This window comes from Lithobates pipiens, unplaced genomic scaffold (genome assembly GCF_037356315.1).
Source record: "Lithobates pipiens isolate NorthernLeopardFrog02 unplaced genomic scaffold, aLitPip1_a1.2 Scaffold_18, whole genome shotgun sequence".
Lineage (NCBI taxonomy): Eukaryota > Metazoa > Chordata > Amphibia > Anura > Ranidae > Lithobates > Lithobates pipiens.
The window spans coordinates 482,089,304-482,108,984 of NW_027507758.1; the positions used below are offsets into that span (position 1 = coordinate 482,089,304).

At 41.3% G+C, this 19,681-nt stretch overlaps 1 protein-coding gene across 2 annotated transcripts in view; it reads right to left on the bottom strand.

The window, feature by feature from the left end:
- The window catches only part of HDLBP (high density lipoprotein binding protein), a 75,150-nt gene that overhangs the window by 18,598 nt on the left and 36,871 nt on the right, over positions 1-19,681 (bottom strand). For both annotated transcript variants that reach the window (XM_077488420.1, XM_077488419.1), the window contains exons 7-18: positions 19,430-19,645; positions 17,103-17,309; positions 16,910-17,017; positions 16,677-16,781; positions 16,475-16,553; positions 15,374-15,513; positions 15,196-15,300; positions 14,948-15,061; positions 9,197-9,283; positions 8,596-8,727; positions 5,202-5,420; positions 1,437-1,658 (exon numbers count right to left, since the gene is read on the bottom strand). In XM_077488420.1, coding sequence (XP_077344546.1) covers positions 1,437-1,658; positions 5,202-5,420; positions 8,596-8,727; positions 9,197-9,283; positions 14,948-15,061; positions 15,196-15,300; positions 15,374-15,513; positions 16,475-16,553; positions 16,677-16,781; positions 16,910-17,017; positions 17,103-17,309; positions 19,430-19,645 — 1,734 coding nt within the window. The remainder of the gene's footprint in view (positions 1-1,436; positions 1,659-5,201; positions 5,421-8,595; positions 8,728-9,196; positions 9,284-14,947; positions 15,062-15,195; positions 15,301-15,373; positions 15,514-16,474; positions 16,554-16,676; positions 16,782-16,909; positions 17,018-17,102; positions 17,310-19,429; positions 19,646-19,681) is intronic.

A 19,681-nucleotide genomic window follows, 5' to 3' on the forward strand; every position in this document is an offset into this window, starting at 1 on the left:
TGCCGACTTCCCCTCGGAAGGTGGATTCCTCACCTGCCGCCAAGTCTTGAGTTACCTGGACACCGAGAATGAGCCCCACTCAGGGAATAAATGTGCCTGGAACGGGGCATGGGGCTACCATTGTCCTGACCTGGTGCTGCATCCTGGGTGGTCCTGAGCTGTGGCTGGACCCCGCCCCCCCCAGAAGCTGTCCGTCCCCTGGGATATATGCCCGCCCTGCTGTGTCTGGTGAGTCTGCACTCCCTGTGGTGCCCTCTTCTGTGCCAAGGACCGTTAAACCCCGCCGAGCCAACTTTTGCCTGTGTTGCTCTGCCAGTGCCAAGGTCTTAACCCCTGTTGGACCAAACTCCGTTTTGCAGGTGTGCCATTTATTACTTTGTATTAAGATAATTATTTTACTTTTTATTATTTTATTATTTTTTTCTTTGTTCATCAATTATGCCATTATCATGTAACAAATTGCTGAGATCTTATTGAATTATATTATCATGTTATTTTTCTGATTTAATGTTTATTTTTTGGAGCCCATGATCACGTGATTTCAAATCTTTTTGTTCTTAGCTATGCTTCATATAAAGTCCCAATATTCCTTTTGCCATTGTTGCAAACTCTTTGCTGGCCCAGATTGTCATCCTGAAGACCTTTCCCCTTGCTGTGCCTTCTGTCTGTTCTGTGGACTGATTTTCCTATTTTCTGCACACCGAAAGCCCCCCAATAAACGCCTGTGCATTGGGTTTACTGTGATCTGCCTCTGTGTGCTCTCTATGCGCTCCTAGTTCGCAACAGATGGTACAAGACATAAGAGAGGTGGGGGGGCAGCTGGAAGAGGTCTTGAGCTGATGCTTTATGGAAAAAATAAAACTACAAAAGACATTACAATAAAGTAGATAGACACGGAAGGTTGGGAGACCAGACTGAGATAAGTAGACATGAAAAAAATAAATAAAAGTAAAATTAAAATAAACACTCATTTACCGTTTGAGTGGTGGACAGAATCATTTTAGCTTAGCAGTGATTTAAATTGAAACCACAGCATTGTCGGGGGGAAAAAATATCAATATTTGCAATGTACAATTCATTTTTGATGTGGCCAATTATTTCCGCCTGCATGCTGTTCCATATTTTCAGTAAACAGACCAGGTCACCACTTGCTAGACTGCAATGTAAATATAGGCAGGGAAACCGAAATTTGTATTTACAGAAATCTTTTTTTGCTGCAGCAACAATTTGATCACAACTAGCAAAATATAGGATGGCAAACCTGGTGCAAAATCAAAACTTGGTTGGTTTGGAATAGGAAGCCTTTCAGTTCGACCTTCCCTCTGACCGGTATGTGCTCTGATTGATCGAGAGCCAGTCATGTGACTGACAGGTGAAAAGATAATGCCCTTCTCCTGGTACGGCCATACAATATTTGTTTGAAATGCAAGTCTTACCAAGCTTTTGATGAGAAACTCCAGTTCCTTCTGGGCCTCCTTCACTGCCTCCTCTGTGCCCACAATGGTGATAAGCTGCTGGTCTTTATCCTCAGCAGTGGGAAATATGATACGGGCTCCCGTCTGGTCCCGTACTTTACGGATGTTTCCACCACCTTTCCCAATCAGAAATTTGTGGTATTCTGGCTTGGCTCGCAATTCTGTGGTAAAGCTCTTTGTTTGCTGGAAAACAAAATAAACTTCTTTATTACAGCTTATGCAAAATACTTTGTTTTTGCATGACCCCCCAAATTTTAGAAGCATACAGTATCCGATAAGAAAGTAACCATTTTGATTTTTTGACTTACCATAAAATCCATTTCTTTAAGTTATTGACACAACGCTCCATTATTCGGAACCATGGGGTTATATCACCCCCTACAGGAGTAGGACACTAGGCAGAAAAAAGGCTTGGCTATGCCTATGGGCAGTCCTAGATAACATACACCCCCCTCTCCGCTATAGACCTTCAGTTTAGTAACAAGCAGTATCAGAAGCATCAAAACTCCTTAGGAGGGGTGGGTGCTGTATCTGTCAATGGATTTTACAGCAAGTCAAAAATCCAATTTTCTCACTTGTTCAGTCAGACACAGGGCTCCATTATTAGAAAACATAGGGATGTCCCAAAGCAGTGCCAACATGAGGGGTGGGACAATGAAAAATCAAGGCAAACACGAGAGCAGCAGCAGCCTGCAACACCTTGCGGCCAAAAGATGCATCCTCAGATGTCAGCACATCCACGTTGTAGAATAGTGTGAAAGAGTACACAGACGACCAAGTGGCCACCTTGCAAACCAGCACAGCTGACGCCTGATGGAAGGCCCAAGAAGAAACAGCCAAGTAGAATGCACCATAATGGGGAAAGGAGGAACCCAACCACCGATATTAGAGACCAGAGTCATCTGCTTCTTCTGCAACCTTTCTAGATGGATCAGATAGCCCTTTTTGACCCGTCCGTCATCACAGCGTGTCTGATCTCTAAAAAAGGCCCCCGTGACTGTCAAATACACCCGAATTGCCCAAACACATCCAGGGCATGTAAGGTAAATCCCTTAGGACATTTTGACCTGGGACACAGGGAAGGCAATACAATGTCCTTAGTCAAAAGGAATCAGAGGAGGGAACCACGGACAAGGGCGAAGAACCACTTCATCTTTGTGGATAACCAGGTTAATATGACATAATGCCTACAGTTTGACACTGCGAGCAGAGGTGATAGCAACCAAAAAGTCACCTTCTGGGACTGAGCAAGCAGAGGAACCTCCCGAATATATTTACAAGGGGATGCTTCTGTAGAACCAAAACGCACCAAGAGTAGATCCCAAGGCAGTAGAAGCGACTGCACCAGAGAAGGCAGATGTCAAACCCCTTGATTAAAAAGTATGCAGCAGGGAGTGGCGAAAACAGGGGATACAAGAGAGAAGCCGCCAAGGCCCACTGCTGGCCATGGATGGTACTCATGGCCAAGTTCTGCTCCCCCATGAAGGAAGGTCGAAATCTGAGCCACAGAGAAAAAAAAAACAAGGGAAAATGGCAAGTGCCTCACACCAGGATATGTATGCTATCCATGTCCAGTGGTAAACCTTACCAGAGGAAGGCTTCCTAGCCTCCAGCAACGTCGTCAACTTCCGCACCTGGCTCATAACAGTCAGGCCATCCAAACCATCGACTGAAGGAGGCTGGAAGCTCAGCCCTTGGGACAGTATATCTTCCTTAAGAGCAAAGGGACCTCAGCAACCATGAGCACCAGGTCGGCATACCAAGACCAACAAGACTAACGGGCCCACTAGAATGACCGTAATCCCTTCAGCCACGACCCTGCACAAAAGCCGCAGCAAAATCTTTGAGGTGTAGAGTGGGGCTAGAGTGTCTGCAGTGTCCACCAGAGGAGTTGGTGACCTTGCCAGAAACCTCAGTACCATTCCGTTAAGCCAGGACGCCAACAGGTCTACCTCAAGGGTACCCCATCAGAGAAACATCCGATGAAACATGTCCTGGTGAAGGGACCACTGCGTGGACCAACACAAGCTGACTGAGGCAACTACCTGCCATTTTTGCCATTGTTCCACTCCTATAATGCATACGGCGGAGGGGGCTGGAACAAGACGTTCTGCCCACCGGAGGATGCTGGCTACTGTCAGGGCTGCCAACACTCTTGGCTCTGCCCTAGTGATTGATAGCCTACCGCCATGGCATCATCCAACTGGATCCGTACCAGGAGCCCCCAAAGTCTACGTCCATGATCCATACATAGTCTGATCACTCCAAGTCCCTGAATATCGATCGGCAGTCCGGATTCCGCCAGCTTCCAACAACCCTGAGCAGAACCCAGCCGCAGGACACCTCCCCACACGGGCAGACTGGGGCACCTGCTGATACCCTGCCCAGGGGTCACCATTGGACCTCTAACAGGGGCACTGGCAGAGACCCTGCACAGGGGGCACAGGCTGAGACCATACACAGGTGCACCTACAGAAACCCTGCACAGGGGTCAGCCACTAAGGCACCTCATGGGAGGAGCCTACGGAGGGCCCACTCAACCCTCAAATCTTCAGAGCTCCCACAGCACTGTCCGCCTGGAAGAGGGCGCCCAGCCTAAATTAGTGGAGGGCCGCTGCAGGAGGTGCAGATCTGCGGATGCCTGGTCACCCAATCAACCATCCAGGTGCCAAGGTGTACCCCCCCCCCCTTCCCACCACAGTGACAACCCTGGAGGGTGAAGGGAGGGTGGGACATTGTCCGAAGCACCTAAGCCAGATGCCCCCGGGCCTCACCGGGGGGGGGGGGATTTGGAGGAGAACACCAGAGGGACTGACCACTCCAGGGAGTGCCCACACCCCCACAGCACTCCAGGGAAGGAGTGGGTAACACAGACTGATCCTCCAAAGTGGGGTGGCTGTTGGGATGAGGAACGCTGCGCCTCAGGCAGAGACCCGGTCATATGCGACCTTGCAGGTCGTTTAACTTGGAGGACTAGCCCCGTCCAGTGGGGCTATGTTGCGGCCGACCTAGCGCATAGCTGCGGTCTGCACGCGCTAACTAGCTAGACTGGGGAGACCACTGGATCTTAGTGTCCAGCCCGTCGCCCAGTCCGGCAATTGATTGTAGATCTCACAGGAAAAGATTCAAGAGAAAAAATAAATAAAAAATTGCCAGGACCAGAGATGCCAGCATAGAACTAGGTCCTTACTCCTGACTATGCAGAAAAAAAACAAAAAAAAAAATGAAGGCCTATAGCAGAGAGGAGGGTGCATATCACCTAGGACCGCCCATAGGCCTAGCCAAGTCTTTTTCTGCATAGTGTCCTACTCCTGGTGGGGGGAATGCAACATAACCCTCTGGTTCTCAATAATGGAGCACAGTCAATGAACGAATCTCTCAAGCTATTAGTATATGAAGTAGGCAATAGATGAAGAAAATCTCTGTAGACGGAACAGTTTTTTAGATGAGCTGAGAAATGCATATGACACAGCTGGCTATAATACCAATTGTGAATTATGCGAACACAAGTGATTAACGGTCACCTGTAACAGATGTACTGTACAGATAATGAACGCAGCAGCCTACATGTGTGTAGCTTATAAGTCCTATCTTGACGTTTACATTTTTAATCACAGTGGACCACTAATTACAAATGCTAAAACAAGCATACCATAACTATCCACAAAAGCTAGGAGAAATAAATACCCATAACTGGTGTTAATTTCCTGACACACCACATCTTACCTTCTCCTCTGCCAGCTGCAGCAGCTGTTTCTTAGCTCTCTCTACATCCTGAGCTGGTCCGCGGATGGTGACTGTATCACTGCCAGAGCCCTCGCTTGGGAAGTGAATATGTACACCTCCGCACTCTTCCATGATGGATCTTATGAAGCGTCCCTTGGCTCCAATTAGCGAGTTGTGCAATTTTGATGGAATGCTGACCTCCATTTCTGTGATGTTTGCCTAGCGTTATGGACAAAAAGCAAAATTAAAATAAATCTTCACTCTACTTCAGAAGTGTGGCTGTTGGCTAAAGAGTTTTATACCTTTCCTTTAAATAAAAATCCTGTGGCCAACTTCAAAATCTATCAACTATTTGAGGCATGCTAGGGACATGGCAGCTGTGAAAACAGAAGCTAGTTATAGTTGGTAGAACTGGATCCCATCTAAGTACCGTTTACACTTCTACTTACTCCCATCACCTCCACCACCTTAGAATCAGACACAGCAGAAAAAGACCAAGAGTTCAAGTTTGTCCCCCTTTTTTCTTTTTTTTTTTTTTTTTTAAGTTATTTGTCAGAGTTAAGATCTGTTTTTGTCCCAAGCACATTTGAATTCACTTACTGTTGACTGACTCACTACCTCTCATGGAAGCCTAGAAGTCATGTCCCCATGACCTTGATCTTTGCTTTATATTGAAAATACTGCCCCCAAACAAAATTTGTGTCCTCTTGATCCGTGTGGCCAGCATAAAGCTCAGTACACACCTATGCAGTTTTCTTTTGATCTGTTTCTGCAGTGCCTTTTGCGCACGTGATTTTACTGCAATTTGCATTTTTTTGGGCAGATTAAAAAAACTGAAATTGCTGCAAAAACACATTACATTCTTTTCTGCAGCTTCTCCATTGAAGTGTATTGAACCAATAAAGCACCATTTTGCGTTAAAAGTCCCTGACCCTTTTAGATGTGAACGTGTCCCATAGGAAATCGTAAATGAACTGTAGTGCATTTTTGAAAAAAGCACCAACACACACACACACAGATGTGAACCAGGTCTAACACGTTTAGTACATAATGGGGTTAAAAAAAACGAAACTTAGCCCTTTATAGTAGAAAAAGCAGATAATCACTACTATAAGGGGTTCATTTTTTTTTTACTGTAGAACAGTGAAAGTAATATTTACAGTAGCGATTATTTGCTCTTTTTGTACTATAAAGGGCTCATTTTTGTTTTCTTTAACCCCATTATGTTACTGGCCAATTATGAAATTAGTAATCGATTGTTTCAATATATATATATATATATATATATATATATATATATATATATATACACACACACACACATACATACATACATACACACACACACACTTTTTGCTATAATAAATGTCCCCCAAAATGTTTAGAAATATTTAGTTTTTTTATTCATCAGTTTAGGCCAACATATTCTTCTACATATCTTTGGAAAAAAATAAAAATAAAAAATCGCAATAAGTGTATATTGATTGGTTTGTGCAAAAGTTATAGCATCTACAAACTATGGGAACGATTTATGGCTTTTTTACTAGTAATGGCAGTGATCTGCAATTTTGTAGCGGTATTGTGGCGAACAGAGCAAACACTTGACACATTTTTTGGGACTATTGACATTTATACAGCAATCGGTGCTATAAAAATGCACAGATTACTGTGTAAATTACACTGGTAGGGAAGGGTTTACATGTGTGTTCCCTCAGGGTGTTCCAACTGTATGGTGATAGGACTGAGTAGGAGAGGAGACATTTCGTTGTTCCTACTTACTAGGAACAACCAACATGTCTCCTCTCCTATGACAGCACAGAGCTTAACACACACAAATCATAGTGCTGGCGCTTGTGCACTCGATCGCGTGTGGCCGGCCACGTGGGCACGCCCCCCTCCAGCACCAGCTTAAAAAAAGGAACCCCATATATTTACAGGGTTTCAAGCCGGGGTGCCATTGTACCGCAATAAATATACATGTGAGCCAGGCAGGAACCAGTTAAAGGTTTCAATTGCGTCTCCCATTTCACTTTTCTCCAGCATGTACATTTTAGGTTCCTGAAGTCGCTCCAGATAAACAAATCCAGGGACAGTATAAAACCTATCTTAGCAATTATTTTTTGGCAAGTGAAGTCTCCAGAACAGGACAGTATTCTAAATGAAGTCTCGCCAAATATACATATTGGGGAAATCAGAACCTCCTTCATCCTGCTGGTGATCGCTCTAGTGATGCATCCTAGAATTCCATTTGCTTTTTCTACTGCCTGGCCACACTGTTTGCTCATTTTGCAATCATCTGAAATACATACCCCCAAATCTTTCTTCTGTAGTGCTGGCAAACACTGTACGGTGTATACAATATTATAACGTCAAGGTATTTGTTCCATATGTGCATGTTTTTACATTTCAAAACATTAAACTACAGTTTTCACTGATTTGATTAATCTTCCAGCAATGCCAAATCATGTTCCATATTGCAGACACCTTAGGGATATCAACCCTATTACACCTTTGTGTCATCGGCAAAAAGCCATACCTTGCCCAACAAATCTTTAACTAGATCACTTACATAAAGCTTAAATAGAACAGGAAGCCGTAGAGAGCCTTGTGGTACACATCTAGTGTCTGGTCTTTGTTCTGAATGAACCCCATTTACAGCCACACTCTGGTATCTGTTCTTTAGCCAAATGCATATCAACTGAACTTAAGTGTCAAGTCCTAGCTTGTACAACTTTTATATCAGATTATGCAAAACTGTATAAAAACGCTTTGCTGAACTCAAGATATGTCCACAGCACCACCCTGGTATAAAAGCCATCTAGTGAAAAAATTCAGATTAGTCTGACATACTGTATGTCTTCTGTAAAGCCATGCTGCTTTGGGTAAAGCAAAATGTGCATTTGAGTGATCAATGATCATTTTTAGGAGGGATGCCATTAACTTAACTAAAATAGATGTTAAAACTTTAATTGCCATTTTCTACCTTGCTACCCTTCTTGTGGGTAGGAACATTATTAGCTGTCCAACTGACATGGGGAACTTCTGTTAGAACTCTGGGATGAATATCAGGACCCATTGCTTTATTAAGCTTCAACCAAGCCAGTTCCTCTGCTAACTCTGCCTCCGTAATTTCTGAAAATGAGCCATCATTACAAGAACCAATATGATCCCCCAATTTGTTATTGTTAGTGCAATTTATTTCTGAGAAAATGAATGTTTTGTCTTTAATAGATTTAACAATTTCCTCTTTTCTGTACTTTTGCAGCATAATGCATTTAGCCTCCTTTTGCCCATTTTACTTCTTACTCCTTGCCCTCCAGTCCTCCATTTTACTTCTTACTCTTTCCCCTAGTCCTCCCATTTTACTACAACATGGAAATTTAAAATGAATTACCAGTTCCTTCTGGATAGCCAGGATTCTATCACGTGCAGCCTCGCAGTTGGTTTTCTTCCCGGTGATGACAATCATTTCTGAGTTACTGTTTTCAGCCGGGAGGTCAATCTTAGTGTTACATTCTTCACGAATCTGAACAAGGTGGATGGAAAGGCAATCGCCACAAGAATGAGATAACCATAATTTAAGCCACAAGGTGAAACAGCTTTTTTTAAAACCCAAGTGTAGTCGAAATGGAAAACAAACAATCAGCACGAACGTTTGTGACTTCCTATTAACGTGTTGGGTCCCTTGTGCTATCGACTTCTGGTTTCCTTAAAATTTTCAGCCATTGATGAAATATTGTAATATTTCGGGGTAGCAGGGGCTAATAGAACAGAGAGCTGTCATTTGCACTCATCAAGAGTGCCCGAATTGGCCAGCCTTTACACCCAGCTCCTTCATTCATAGTAAGTACTACAGCTTCTATGAATCAACAGGATCACAAGCATTAATACCAAGTCATGTCTCATGTGCTGATTTGTATTTTTTTTCTTTTTTTTTCCAGACAACTTGGGCTTTAAAAACAAAAAAATAAAAAATAAAATAAAAACCCACATACCTTTTTGATGTTGGCACCACCCTTTCCAATAATGTTCTTGTGAAACTGCTTAAAAATCGGCACAGAGATGGTGTAACTGTTCTCTACCTGCAAGGAGAAGTAGGTTATCCAATCTATATACATAATACTCTATATGATACCACCTTAAAAACAAAAACTAAGCTTTTTTTATATTTGCAAATATTTGAACTGTTATAAATTACTCTCTTTAGAATCGTTTATATATCCACAACAATGAATGGACAGTACAGCACTGTAGCAGATTTTTTTTTTTATTTACTTGTAATACGTTGCAATAAAAATCCGTTTACAATGGAGAAGCCTGGAGGCACTGTACACAGACTGAGATTGAATACGCAATGCCCCGAAGGCAATGTTATGCTTTCACTGAGAACTATGAACAAATACAAGTCCCACCTGCTACTGTGGCACACAGATCTGTAGCACTCAATGGACTATAAATCACTGCACTTGTAGTCTCAGCCTAGGTTCACATATGTGCGATCTCAGACATCGCATACGATTTGCACCTGCACCCCAGGTGCTGATCACATGCGATGTCTGCAGAAGGCGTTCAGCCACAGAGTGGCGTGTCTGAATTCGCTTTGATTTTCACCAAAATAGTGCAGGCACTTTATTTCTCCACACTAGATACAGATTGCATGGGCGTTCTCGCCCACGCGATCCGATTCATACGAGAGGTCACAGTTCACACTGAAATCTATGAACCGATCTAGGGGTGTCAGTAACCTTCCTGGCGGTATTCCCGAGTATGGCTGGGGGTGAACATTACCAAAAGCGGTAACCCCAAGCCACACTCAGGATTGCAACGCAGTAGCATGGGAAAGTTACTTACCTTGTCCGCAGGATCCTGCGATGTCCTCTCGCTGCATCCGCGGGTTGTGTCCTCAGCCCAGTGTACAGTGTGCCAGGCCCTCGTTCACTGCAAGCGTCGAGACACACAATGACGGAGCCTGGCACCAAATCCAAAAAGTGCAAAAAACAAACACACATACAGTACACTGGAACCTTACAGATTACATTACTGTATCAAATCATTTCACATCCCTTTTGTCCCTAATGCCCTGCGTGTAGTTTTATATTATATAAATACTGTTCTTTCTGCCTGAAAACGTGAGAATATCCATGGCAACCAAATAGCATCCCTTTAAGTCAAAAGCAGTTTTAGGCCGGCTAGAAAACAGAGAAAGTGAATTAGAATCACTTGCAGAATTAAGCCACAGTGATTCGTGGGGAAATTCGTCAAACACTGAAAGTAACGACAGCGACAATTATGAGCAACTGAGCAAATTTCAGCGTTTGATAACATTATTGAACAAATTTATTATAATTTGTTAATATTTATAGTTCATCATTTCGGATTTTGGGTTTCAAACTTTGCAATACCCAAAAGATGTCTACTAGACTCTTGTTTGGACAGATTTAAGCGAGTTATTCCTAAGAATTACAGGCCAATATAAAATGTCAGATTTCCATGCGAAACAATGTACCGCCTCAAGATGCAAAAATCTGACAATCATACCACCCAGGAGGTTAATGTTGTATTGACAGCCGCAGCAGTTTGCAGAGGGTGATGTGAACGGTCTGCTTGAGAGATGCAATGCGGGAACCGGCGCTGTAATCCTGCTGGCTCCCGCATCGCACATATGTGAACCTATGCTCATAGTCCATTGACACTTGCTCCAGCTCTTCAACTGACAACCTGTACTGAGGTATGGGCAGCAAACCTGGTGGAAGACTGTGCAGGAGCCTGGATCCATGGATCATGGGTGCAAAGCTTTTGTTTTATTCAGTTTTTTTGTGGCCAGTCAAAAACGGTCAAATCTCATCAGCTCAACTATATGGAAATATGCCCCCCCCATGCCAAGCCTACTGTAACTACCCTGTAAAGGTCTATACTTATGCATTTAGGGCATTCCAGTACATTCACACAGAGCTCTCCAGCAGCCGGCTACAATGAAGAGAAGCTGCAGAGCCTATGCGATGATGCCATCCATAAGCTTACTATGGGGCTTCAGTTGTTGGCTGTATCCCCTCTACACTGAAGCTGATGCTGGGAGCTGATCATGGGACCAGAGCATCTTCAGAATAAGTTAGGTATAGACACCTTTCCTTTACAGATTAGTTAGAATAGGCTTAGAATGGCAGTGGGAGCAGGTTCAGGTATACTTAGGATTTGCCTGGACTCCTAATTTAATTTGGTTCAGGAATAAGTAACCAATATTAGCAGAGAATAAACTCAAACATAGGCAGATCTCACCACAAAATTATGGAACTGCTTGTGCATAAAGACAAGTTGCATTAAAGGCCAGGTTCATCTTTCATTAAAAATTAATGCACAGCCATTCAGAGGCCAAAAAAACAAAAATAGAATTTATTGATTTTTAAAACAGGAGCCTGCAAAGTATTGCACCTGCGATCAGCTTGCAGGTGCAAGGTCAGGCTCCTGAACACACAAACTAAAAGCGTGGCACTATAACAAATTAGGCTAAACAAAGTTAGGTAATGTATTGTAAATCCAAAATAAACTGCAATAGAAAATATAGAAACATTTTTAATGCAAACACACATAAGAACCATATACCCCAATCATGCAATAGTCATATACATGTTCAAGTAAAAAATCCATATATAAAAACATGCGTAACAAGTGTCACTAAACATACACAAAATACACCAAGTGAAACAAAAGTCTATACAAAGATGGATACAGGTTAACATGTATGTGGACATCTTGGATTCTGGCATTTTCGAAAATTGTGATTACACACAGCTGTGAATGCTTTATACTTTGAGTGTAGTTTTAACTAATAAAAGCTTTTATTTTGTGGTTCTACACTATGGGAAGTGTCTCTCGTTTTACATCTCTATATGGAATATCGATCCCTCTGAGCTGAGCTAGGGGAAGGTTTTGGGCTTGGATTGTGTGGAGTCTAGAGGCCAGAGAAGTTCTAAAGTTGTGGTTTATCTGTGGAAAAGTTTACTTTCTAAAGCCTTTGAGCACTCTATGTGAAGGTCATAACCTTCTGGTAAGCCCTATGCACACATGGGGTGTGCAGCACACTATCCAAGTTGGATTTCCCCTCACTGGCAACAGCAAGGGGGATTGCAAGATTGTGTCAGTAAACACGCTAGTCTTTGTATTGACTGTGGTTTGCACTTTATATATGCACACACCCTATAATGAGAAAGACACACACAAAAGGTTACATATAGTTTTTGTTACTTGCACTTTAGATGTGTATAATTATTGTATGCACACTTGGGATATACAGTTAATTTATATATGTGGTTTGCATTAAATTTTTTATATCTTCTATTGCACTTTTTCAGGTCACAATATGCATTAATTTGCTTAATCACTAGGGGAATGTTTTGGGCTTGGATTTTTTGGAGCAAGGAGGCCTGGGGAAAAAAAAAAAAAAAAAAAAAGTGTCAAACATAGGCAGCTCTCACCACAAAATTGTAGACATGCTTGTGCGTATATCTGGTATCTAGATATACTGTATGCTGTGGTTTCTGCAAATGTTTTTCAATTTGAGTGCAATTTGTTTACATCTCCTGGACACACTGCCTGCGGCTCTAAATGGGCTGCCATTTTCAGAGTTGTAGGCAGTGTGAACAAACTACGAGTGTTCTGATTAGAGCACCCGCAGTCAATTCAAACTACAAGCCCATCTGCTGCAGTTGGGGATAGGCTTGTAGTTTAATTTACAGATTCCTGTGAAAGAATGATGAAGCTGTGTGGGCAGAGCCCCAAACAGCCACGTGGTTTTCAAAATCTGACAGCAGGTAACGGGAGAGAGTAAAAAAAACGCCGCCCGCTGTCACACAGAGGGGGCGTCAGTGAGGGTGTGAGGAGCAGAAAAAGAACATGCTTACACCCTAAATGCTTTTTAACATGTTCTACAAGGTGAACTTATCCTTTACATTTCTAGAGTCACTGGTATCGATTTACGAGTACTGAAACATGAAGCTGTAATTTCAGTGGGAACAGATGAAACCCGAATGGCTGCTACAGACAGCTACTCTTCCCCTAGGCTTCACAAGTGCCAGCACTACAGTTTAAACACTTTCCATCCACTCCATAGCAGTTTTAATACTACAGGGCTGTTCTCCTGTGCGGGATCATGTATAAATATGCACTTCTGCCTGCAGACCGCTTCTGCTGTGAATATTCACACTAGAAGCTGATCTGCAGGTGCCAGGCACACTATGTCCTCCAACACCCGCCGATTGTCGGCAATATACAGAGTACTGAGGTATGCCTATGTAAACAAGGCATATTTCAGTTCTGACAGTGGGGAAGGAATGGATTCTGTGTTTCTGCAAAGCAGGGAATAGAATCCATTACTTGCCCCTCAGTGAAAGAACCACACTGTACACACAAAAATACTGGCTAGGCACACGGTTAAACCTTTGATCGCCCCTAGATGTTTAACCCCTTCCCAACCAGTGTCATTAGTACAGTGACTGAATATTTAGCACTGATAACTGTATCGGTGTCACCGGTTTCCAGTGTCAAAAGTGTCAGTTCATGTCCAATTATCCGCTGTAATATTGCAGTCCCGCTATAAAAATCACTGATATTACTATGTAAAAAAAATTCCATAAATATGTCCCATAGTTTGTAGACGCTATAATGTTCACGTAAACCAATACATATGCTTAATGGGATTTTTTTGTTTTTTTTTTTTACTTAAAAACATGTTCTACAATACATATTAGCAAGACATTAAATAAGAAATGCAATTTTTTTTTTCACATTTATTGGATGTGTTTTATATCAGAAAGCTATTTTTTTTTTTTTTTTTTTTATTTTTTTTTTTTTTATAATTGTTGGTCTTTTGTTTATAGCGCAAAAAATAAAATGATGCTCTGATCAAACACCACCAAGAGAAAAGCTCTATTTATGGGGGGGGGGAAAAAGTGTCACACGGCCATGCAATTGTCAGTAACGCATGGCAAAAAAATGGCATGGTCATGAAGGGAGTAAATCAAGTGCAGGGAACATGTTCTTGCCTGCCAAAGATGCTCATTAGCCCATTAAGACAAATCCTATATGCCCAAGGAAGTGTATAGTTGTCATAGGAAAAAAAAAAAAAAAAAAAAAAAAAAAAAAAAAGGTACTTTTTTTGTTTCAATATGAAAACATTAAATTGTATATTTAGGAAAACAAAATCACAGGTAACTTACAATCATCGAAGGATGGATAGCACCAGAGCCTTAATGTCAAGCCAGACTAGACCACGCCCATATTTATATTTTTACAGGTTTAATTGCTAGAATCGGGATTAAAAAGGAGGATAAGTTTGGGGTTTTCAAAAACATAAATACGCCCTTATGCTGCAGCACTCTACCAACAGCTCTAATCCCAAGAACTAATTCACATGATCGCTCAATTCTCAGACTTCACAGAGCAGAGAGAAGTGTCTGCCAATCACTGCTTTCCTCTTTGCCCCTTCAGTGCTCACTGGAGCGCTGAGCTGGAGAGGGCGTCATGTGGATCCCAAAAATATGGTCATGCTCCTTCCAGAGCCTGAAGCTGATCTGTAAGGTCATCTGACAGCTGGCCTTTAGCCTGCTCATCACTGGCTCTGAGTCTTAGGAGAGCAAAAGTGCACCCTTGTGACAGAAGCATGGCCAAAAAAAAAAAAAAAAAAGCTTTGGCCATGCTTCTCTTTTAATGTAAAAGATAATCTAAAGTGGATGTCATAAATCTGCCCATACCATCTCTGTCACCATTTTCTGGAGATACTTTGTGCACTTCTCAACCTCGTTTTTAGGCCCACGCAGCTGTACAATGTCACTCTTGTGAGCTGGATCAGGGAAATTAATGATCACCTAGAAGAAAATGAAACATGCTAATGAAAACTACAGGAGACAAAAAGGAAGGCAACATTAATAAAATAGATATAGAGATATATATATATATATATATATCTCTATCTCCATCTATATCTGAAGCAGCTACTTACATCGGGGAATTTCTCTCGGATCTCACGAATTCGTTCACCTTTTTGACCAATTATTGTCCGATGGAACTTCTGATCGATTATCAAGTCCTTTGTGCGCTCGTTTTCCTAAAGAAAAATGCTGAGTGGTTAGTGACTGGTCTTGCTTCTGAAGATAAATATCAAATTCTGCTCAACTTACCATTCGTAATGCCAGTTCCAGCAACTCTTTCTTGGCTTGCTGTACACCCTGGGGATCACCTTCAATCCGGATTGCATTACTCTTTTCACTGTCCTGGGGAATACGCACTGACACTTTGTATTGTTCCTTGATCCTGTTAACTAAAAAGGAAACCCTATTACTCACATAAACTGCTTTCTGAAAGTGTTTTTGTCAACATGCCAAGCTGTCAAAGAACGTCTAAAACTGGCCATACACTGTTCGTATAAAGAGTCTCAGTACATTTCAAGACTTGAAAAATGGCGTTCAAAAAGTACCTCAAAAAACGTTCTTGCCTAGAAACATTTGATTTTGGAATAAAAGTAATTTTCCCATCAAAAACTACATATATTAGAAGTCCATTCAAAAAAAAAGCTACAGTCAGAAGTTATAAGTACGACACCGACTAACCGTTAGAAAATGAAACAAAATAGTTGGAACGAAATTCTAATAGTGTATGGCTAACGTAAGGTTCAACAGTAAACTGCCTTACTTATTGATTCTAAGGATAGTTCCTTGTCACCAAGATTTACAATTATACTAGATTGGCCAGCAAGAATCCATATGGCAGAAGACTACTCTGTGCTCTGGAGAGTTAGATCTACAAAGGGTTAGTGGAGACCTGCACTGGGCTGTCCTAGACCAAGAGGTGCTTAAGTGGTCAACAGCAGCCTAGTACAAGTTTCCAGTAATGTCAACCTGATTGCCAAAGCTAACTGTACAACTGGCCAGTATAAGCTAACAGTTTCAAGTGGACTAAGCCCACCAATTCTAAAAACGAATGTTGTATTTTTGTGTTTTCACATAGCAGAGAAGTTGTGAGGGATTTGCCGCTACCACAAAAAGCATATTCTAACATGTAATGCACGGACAAGACTTTTAAAAGTTTCTTAAAAACATATTTCATTTGAATAACTTTGCATGCAGAAAGCAGTTCAATGCACCCAAATGCAGCATGCAGGGCTTAATCTAGCAGCATACTCTTTAGGAAATGAAAAAGTTGCACCAATGCTAGAGAAAAGTGGATAACTGTTTCCACCACCTAAACGTGCATGTTAAAATTACAAAACTGAATAAACATACTGTTTGTCCCGCTCTTCCCAATAAGATGCCTGTGAAATCGATGATCAATGGTTATCTCTGCAAAATCCATTCGAGAAATCTAAAAGATTAAAAAGATGAAGTCCACAGAAATAAATCATTTATGGAAAAAAGCCCTAATGCTATGCAACACCAGTACATTCTATTAATTGCATAAAATTTTGTAGCAAAACATGCAACTGACCAGGTCACTGACGAGCACTTCCATCTGCTGTTGGGCAACAGTAACATCTTCTGTGGGACCCTCCAGTGAGATCTTGTCTTCCCCTTCTGTAAACTCAATGTGCACCTACAAAGACCACAATGAAAACATTTGTCATTGTAGAAGTGCAATAAAGTCAATCTTAATTCACTGCAGAGGAGAAAGTATTCAAGTACCCTGGAATACCAGAGACCCCAACATACAGAAAACCTCACCTTTGGTATCTGCTGTGTGATCTTTGCCAGGTTCTGTCCTTTTTTGCCAATAATGAACCGATGCAACCAGGATGGAGCAGAGACAGTGGCCACTGTAAAGCTGTTAGCCTGGAAAGACAGACCACAAACATGTCTGAGGTCTTAGATCATCTCTTCTGTAAATAAAGGAAACTATGCACAAACTGGTCTTTACCTTTGCATACACTTCTGTTAATGCCTGACCCAGTTTCTCAGGTTCTCCTCGCAAGATGACAGTCTCTGAACTGCTATCACTAGGTGGAATTTCCACAGACACTCCTGTGCGCTCAAGGATCTCCTGTAGGCTGTTGCCCTTCGGACCAATGACATATTTGTGTTGAGACTTCCTCACTTCCACAGCAATGCTGGTGGTTTTCTTCTTCTACAGGAAGAAAAAAAGTCCTACATTGAACTCAAGTCTACTTAGACTTACTGAACAAAATAAGTCACAACATAACTGCATCAAAAACAACATTACACAGGACCACGTGGGAGATATCCACCATCACCATTATCACTGTTTAAATCTCTACCTTATAGTGCACATATATTTTAAGCACCAGCATTGCAGGCGACTGTCTTGTTACATGCGATTTTGGGCTAATCGCCACCTGTTGTTGCACCAGCTGAATGGACAATTTTAACTAGGATTACTGTTCCATTGTTGTTTTTTATATTTTTTTATAGCTTCAAACACTGTGCACCTTTTTCCTTCTGTTTTGGATTATTCCCAGAGGGTTGTTTCCCTCTCACCAACACTTGGATCGTTTATGCGTTTTTGTTTTGATTCAACAATTTGATTTATTTTCTTTGATTGTATGATTCAATTTAGTGCACTGCACCGATATTTAAGTCTATGGTATAAAGACACCCGCACAGAGTCACTTTGCTTAACCCTCCCTCGGCTTTAACACCATATGCGATTTCTTTAGTCACAAGGCAAGCATTACTTACATCTTTTGCCTTATCTAGCTAATGATTACTTTTGTACACTGTTACACATATACTTTGACTTAGCAGATTTTCTTTTCAGATCTATTTATTGTTCAGCATTAGCACTTTGTATGCGTTTTTCGTCATTTTTAACAAATCGCATGGTGATTCACTTTATATATTTTTTATTTCGTCCACTATTTTATGTATAGTACTTTAGTCACTGAAACAAATACAGTAGTAGTTATTTTCACGGACCTTCTTTAGATTCAGCACTGCCACTTTATGCAACTCTGCTACCTAAAAAATCGCATTGGGACCACTAGTCTTATTTATCATTAAATTGTTTTTCTTATCCATTTGTCCACCACTCAAAATACTACTACGCATAGGAGTGAGGGTCCCTCACTATATATATACATATATATATATTTTTAATATTTTTTATATACATATATTGTCTTTTCTTTTTCTACGTTCCATTTATTACCTGTAGTGGAGACGATATTACATTTATCTTCTAATCTTTTGAGTACCTATTGAATATATTAAACCTGTTCTAACTAGATTCTTCACCATAGTACCGCGCACCACTACCTTTTTACCTTTTGTCTTCTCCAATTGGGGTTCAAGTACCCCATTTCAGTGTGTGCAGCAGTGCAACAATTAGATTACTCTTTGATTAGGCGCAGGAATATTCTCTTTTATACATCAAAAACAATATTGTGTTAAATGAAGAACATGCTTTAGGAGGTAAATTATAAGACCCATCAGAGATGAAAGCCTTTATTTTAACTCTCCTAGAAGCCAGCAGCGTTTTAGCAGAAAAAAATGCCTGACATTTTTAAAAAAAAAAAGTCTAAAGCTTTTACAATCATCAATTAATTTCATTGGCCAGAAAAAATAATTTATTCTGGTCATTGAAATTAATGCTCAAGCACTAGCTTTTAGGCACGTTTAGCAGCTTATAGTAGCATCAAGCGTGTTTTCTGCTCAAACTCTGCTACTCCTAGACGCACTGGGTTTTTCCCTGCCTCTAAAAGCCTATATGTGCATGGACACATAGGCTAACATGGAGGGGCGTTAAGAAGCAGAAAATATATATATATACATTTTTTTTTTTTTTTTTTAAAGCAGACAGCCCTAGAAACAGCTGTAAAAAAATTGTGTGTAAGAGGCCTAACTGTAAATTTAAACTAATCCAACTAGTGTGCTAACCAACTTCAGCAAGCAACATCTAAGCAATCATGTAGATTTCCAGTTTCACCAATTCTTGATGATCACACACCCCTCTAAAAAATAAAATAAAACACAAACTTATGGGGTTTCTAGTTGCCCTTTTAGAAAGCTAGTTAGCAGATCTAGAAAACAAGAGATTAAAAAAGGTAAAGCGCCGGCGGGGCACCCCAGAAGAGGATCGGGGGCTGTTCTATGCAAAACCCTTGCACAGAGGTAGAAAATAACCCTTTTTTTAATTAAAAATAAAACTAACTTTTAAAAACACTTTAAATCAGTGGCCTAAACCACCATCTATAACTGAAGCCAAAGGGGCATCTGACATTTTCTCACCTTCTCTTCATAAATTTGCCGGATTCTTGCTACTGCCTGGGCCAACTGATCCTTCTCTCCAGTGCACACGATCTCAGTCTTGTTGACGCTTGGTGGTGGGATGTTAATTCTTGTTCCAGTTTCATGCATGAGCTCATTAACCGTCTTGTTGTAAGGTCCAGCAATGAAAGGGTGGTAGGCCTTTTCGATTTCCAAACGTTCCACTGCTCGTTTATCCTGATGGGTAAGAAAATCCATCCAATTGATTACATA